At 26.2% G+C, this 5,686-nt stretch overlaps 1 protein-coding gene across 1 annotated transcript; it reads right to left on the reverse strand.

Annotated features, from left to right (window-relative positions):
* Positions 1-421: 421 nt before the first annotated feature.
* On the reverse strand, positions 422-4,724 carry LOC145831750 (ketosamine-3-kinase-like). Its single transcript, XM_082939079.1, has 3 exons — positions 4,549-4,724; positions 2,123-2,277; positions 422-1,456 (listed from the first exon to the last, which is right to left on the reverse strand). Exons 1-3 carry the CDS (start codon positions 4,692-4,694, stop codon positions 882-884), a joined length of 876 nt encoding a protein of 291 aa, XP_082795205.1. The 5' UTR covers positions 4,695-4,724; the 3' UTR covers positions 422-881.
* Positions 4,725-5,686: the final 962 nt, after the last annotated feature.

Genomic DNA, 5,686 nt, shown 5'->3' on the forward strand with positions numbered 1-5,686 from the left:
CCAGATTGTTAAAATGTTAGTTGAGCTTTTTGTCAAATATTTGATTATGATTAAATATTAACTTTAAGGCGTCAACCACAGTGTTATTGAAACTTGATATTTTATTTTAATCTTCAAACAACTTATATATTAATTCATTAATCAAAGTGTTTGACATTATAGATTGTTTTATTATTTTAAACTTTTTATCATTCAAATTTACTTAAGCACTATTTAATAGATACAATAAAAATTGAGGCTTTTGACAAGTTTTGATTACATCTAAAATTAATACAGAGGCATCAGTCACAGCACAGTTAAAAAATATTCAAAACTCAAACAAATCAATTTAAACTAGATAATTTATAAGTTTACTATTGGATCAAAGATAATTTTCTAAATAAAAGTGAATATATGCAAAGTTAGCAACTTAAAACGTGTTTGAAGTAGAAATTACCTACAAAAGTACAATTTCGTCATAACTACTAGAGTACTGATTAACAATTTCAATATTAGTCAAAACATGAGGGTAAAAAAATTAAAAATTGCATTTGATTTATATCAACTATTAAATAAACTAAATTGAGTAATCATAAAAACTTAAGAATTAAAAAAAATAAGTAATAGGTATAATCACTTGTTGAACATAATTAATGCAAATTGATTAGAAAACAAAAACTTTGAAAACAAAATATAATTATTGAATATCAGTAAAAACTTGAATTTTTTTAAATATATTCTATCAATTCTCTACAATTTTTTAATTTTCTAAATATTATCTAAACTACAACAATTTATCAAAAAAAAAGTTAATTTACTTTCTTATAACAACTTTGTAAACAGTAGAGCGTTTGGCATGAAAAATGTTTAGCACATAATTAAATATTGAATAATCAACAAGGTCACTCATAAAAACTGTTCAATTGTCTCAAAAGCCTTAAGCAGGACGACTTGTACCCATCGCCAAAATGGTTCCAGTGATTCAGGTGGTGGAACAAGTCATACAAAACCGCCCTCTTCTCGAAACCCTCGCTCCTTGGCACCACCGAGTGGTAAGACCCGAAGAATTCCGCGGTGAACCCCCCCCACATTCTTGCTATTGCCAGGTCGAACTCGTGGTGGCCGTAGAAGGAGGCGGGGTCGAACACGCAACCGTTTCCATGGCACTCGCCACAGTTGCCGGACCACAGGTCGCCGTGCAGCAAGCTGGGCTGAACCACCAAATTTGGCGGGAACATCTTGTCCATTTTCCCGCTTTTCGTAAACTCCTCCCAAAGTTCAGTGGCTTCGCTGTTTCCCGCCATTTTTATCTGAGGCGCTACGCGCTGATTTGCGTAGAAATGCTTCCAGTCGTTGTGCCAGCTGTTGTCCAATGAGATTCGGCCGCAGCAGGTGGGAACGGGGAAACCAAACTTTGTGATTGGCTGATTCGAGTTGACGTTGTGCAGGTGAAGGTTTGCCAGTTGCCTTCCCAACTCTGTTTTGTATTGATAATTTAGTTTGTATATAAAACTAAAGTTATTTCACTCTGCTAAAAAAACAAAATTTTACTAAAACCATCTTTCTTGACAACATTAAAACTGTTTACTTTGGTATTAAAAATAAATGTGAATAATAAAAAATATGATAATTTAAAGTAAAACAACACTTTTTAAACACTGACATATATTTAAAGTTACTAATAGTTATCATATCCTTTAATTTGATGAAACTATTAAGATTTTTTTTTACAAGAGTTAAAATTCTTTAAAGAAAAAAAGCAAAGTGACCAAAAACTAGCTTGAGTTTATAAAAAAAAATTAATATGAACTAAAACCTAAAAATTTCCACTTATCAAGCTCTAATACCTGAAAATATCGAAAAAATTTTGTACAAGAAAAATCACACTCTTTAGAACTCAGATGATTTTAAAGATAAAATAACTATCCTTGGATAAAAGTAAAACATAAAAAGTAGCCTATGTTGAGCAAAAAAACATTCAAAAAAAAGTTTTTAAAAATCTAAACAGAGTATTACATCTTTTAGCATCAACGGTTGTAAATCTTTATAAGTTTTTGTTTAAAAATTGTACATAATTTTTGAAGTACTCCATTCAATGAAGCGTTAATCAGCAAAATAAAATGTAAGCTATTATAATGTTAACCTGATTGTTTGGTGTCAAGGTAACTTAGTTTCAAATATTCCATTGCAAAGCAAGTTGAAGTGTCAACTTGAAATATGTGGTAAGGCTGTGGACACTTTATTGTTCCTGTTGCCAATATTTGCTTCAGACCTTCAAACTCACCTTCAAACATCTGTCTAAAATGATAATTGATTTTTGTTGCAATCAAACAACAACTTTTGCATTTAAGTGTATTTTAAGTTATCTAGTTGTAAATACCGAGGTAAATAAGTAGTTTTACTGTAAATAATTGAAATGATACCATTATAATATTTTGAACTTAATCTGTGCTTTAAAATGATACTTTAATAACTTTAGAGCAGTGATCAAGAAACATTGAATCAGTTTTTACCTTAACTTCTTACAGACGAGACATACAATAGATTAAAAAAATACTAATGTTCTATTAAATTTAAAACCTCTTAAACTATTTGAAGAACAAATTAATAAAATAGTATAGAAACAAATTTCAAAAATGTTCTCTGTCTAAAAAAAATCATTGTTTTAAATTTAAACTCTAAATATGAGAATAAACTGTAAAATAAGTTTTCCTCTCTAAGACTTAATCTTTATTTTTTTATAGAAAATCTATGTTCTTTTATTTAAAAAATAAACACTTTAAAGATATACTATTGCAAAAGAAAATATTTCAATTTTTTAAGTACAACAAACAAGTTGAGAAATAATTGTTTACCTTACAAGTTAGGTGGTAGTATCAGAATTTGTGCGCGAATTTTTTTTTTCATTTAGCCTGACTGAGACCAATATAGCCTGACATTTTATCAAAGTAAAATCCCCTTTAGAAGTCATTTTAGGTATTGGGGGGTCCTGATTAATACTAATGTAGTCTCCGACTTCAACCAACTTTATCTCAAAAATATTTTAAGCTTTAAAAATCTGCAAAAAGCAACTCATAGCTTAGTTACAACTCAATAAAGTAAGACTAAATTGTGAAAAAGGTGATTGACCCCCCATGCCCTTAACATAACTAGTTCAGTGATAAGTTTTATATCTATTACTAGTGTAAAATTTTAATTATATTACTAAACACAATTGTTCAATTTAATTAAGCACTAAGTAAAAAACATTATAAGCAAAAGATTTATAATAAAACGACGTGTATTGTTGTGTTTTATTAAAATTTAAAATGAAACGCTTACACAAGTATTAAAATAAGTAAAAAATGTTAATTATAGTATTTTGACTAATACTTAGAATTGATACATAATTATAAATCCTAAACTCTATATAGATACAGTGATTGTTGATGTCATATCAAATTTAAAAAGCTTACACTTAAATTAAAAATAAAACATTTAATATTTTGTTCTTAAAAAAAAAGAATTGTACCTAACATTTGTACTCCCACAAAACTTAGTATTTATATCTTAAAGCTTAGTATTAGTGTTGTGAATATCATTAATAACTTTCAACAAACAGTGAAATATATGAATTAGCTGCTAAGAGCTTTAATCTTAAAAGTATTTGGTATAAAGCCTTTAAATTAGAAATTAAAACAGTTCAACCAACTAAGCTCTGAAAAATATAGCTGATGTAAACAAATACAAACAAACAGCTAAGTTGTTGAACTAAACTATGTTTAAACTGTATTTATTTTTATGAATTTTCATAATTATGATGTATTAGGCAACTCAAGACAAAATAAGGAAGATTCTTAAATTCTTTTTAAAGATTCAACAAAAGGTTTTAAGCATTTGTTTTTACAAATACTGACTGATTTTTACTTTAATAAACAAATCCTTATTTAGAAATAAATTCACATCTCAATTTGATCTTTAAACAATTTCTAAATTTTTTTTAATCAAAAATTTTCAAGCATTTGAACTGAGAAAAACTAAGATTCTCAAATTTTTAAATAAAAAAACTGATTTAGTCTGATTTAGCCTGAAACGCACGAACCATGTAGTATTTCAAAACAACAATACTTATCAAATAAATTATTGCTTATTTCTTCTTGTGATTTTGTTGATTTCATTTAGAAAATTTTAACTTTATAGGTCAATTATAATATTATAAATTTTTAACAACAATTAAAAAACAATAATATATCATAAAACCAATAATTTACTAACAAGATATCAATATTAATTTTTCTTAGTTTGATATCAAGTCCAAGTTCATTATAAATAAGTAGTCTTAAACAGACTCTTATCAAAATAAAATGTTTACTTAATTTATAAAAGTTAAAAGTAACAATTAAAACTTAAAGGAAAACATACAAAGTATCAATTATTTTAATAGCATACAGAAAATAATAGTTTAACTATACAGATTTTGTCTAAATCTTTCATTTACTTTATTCTACTAACACAACTTGTAGGTTTATATAAGTTAATGATGTTTTATTTTTATTAATTTGTATGTTAGTAAAAAAATACAAAACAAACCTTGCATTTTTATTTTCGTTGATCTTGACAAATATTGGTGTATCGTCAACTAAATAAACTGAAGTTTGACTGATGTCACCGCCATAAGTGTTTCTTTGTTTCACCACTTTCTTTGCTGCAAACACCTCTTTTAACTTTTCTTCCATAATAGCTCATATAAAAATTTAAAACACATTCAAAATGTCTATGAAAAACTTATAGTAAATGATTTAAGTTGACACAAAAGTGTTTAATCTATTTAATTGCTACAAATGTTATTAAAGTTAATGCCATAGGGGGGTTAGCCATGTTTTTTACAAGTTGGGAAGGGAAAACTAAAACAGCAAAAAAGACTATTTTATTTAAAATCTATCTCCTTTTACATTTTTCAAGCAATCTTCTTCGAACTTTTACAATCTAATCTTTATACAATAACAAAAAAACGCTACTTTGGACATTAAAACTTTTTTGTATTTTTTTTTAAAGACTTTTTTTTAAACTTTTTACATAAATTTTTATATATTTAAATTATTAATATTCAAAAGTAAAGTTTTTTTCTTTTAATATGAGAAACGTTTCCTGTAAAATTTTATAAAATTGGTTGAAAAATGAAGCAGGAGATAGATTTTTAGTGATTTTTTAAATTTATGAGAAAACTGACCTCAAAAAATTTATGGTCCATACTTGGAAATATGTATTGGAAACTTTTTATATAAAATAAAATATCTCAAAAGTTAAATGATATTTCTGAATTCTGTAAAAACTGGCTTATAGTTTGTACTTCAAGCTTTTATATAAAAGCCAAAGTTAATTTTTGTAAAAAAAAAACCTCCTATGGCCTTAATTTGTTGCTTAAAAACTAAATAAGAATTAGTATTATGACGGGATTAAAGTGTTTTAAAACAAAAAACTACTTGGATTCAGGAATAACAAAGTTGTTGTTATCTTCATTAGTAAAAAACTTTGAAAAAATAAGTTCAAAATTTTACTTTTATCCAACATTTTAAACTTAAAAATACTAAGCATAAGCATAGATCACACATACATTAGTAAAAGTTATTAAATCAGCAATTAGTACATTTTTAGTAAATATTTGTTTTTATTTACTTGAACTAAAAAATTATTCAACAATACTTTATCTTATTTCAAAATATCATAC

Source organism: Thalia democratica, chromosome 1, assembly GCF_965202585.1.
Source record: "Thalia democratica chromosome 1, ktThaDemo2.hap1.1, whole genome shotgun sequence".
Lineage (NCBI taxonomy): Eukaryota > Metazoa > Chordata > Thaliacea > Salpida > Salpidae > Thalia > Thalia democratica.

Excerpts from the sequence above, each read along its gene's own strand:
- LOC145831750 (XM_082939079.1), bottom strand. The coding sequence starts at position 4,694 with ATGGAAGAAAAGTTAAAAGAGGTGTTTGCAGCAAAGAAAGTGGTGAAA. Across the intron at positions 2,278-4,548 it reads AACGAAAATAAAAATGCAAG|ACAGATGTTTGAAGGTGAGT; the intron begins GTTTGTTTTGTA and ends TTATCATTTTAG. Across the intron at positions 1,457-2,122 it reads CCTTGACACCAAACAATCAG|AGTTGGGAAGGCAACTGGCA; the intron begins GTTAACATTATA and ends AATACAAAACAG.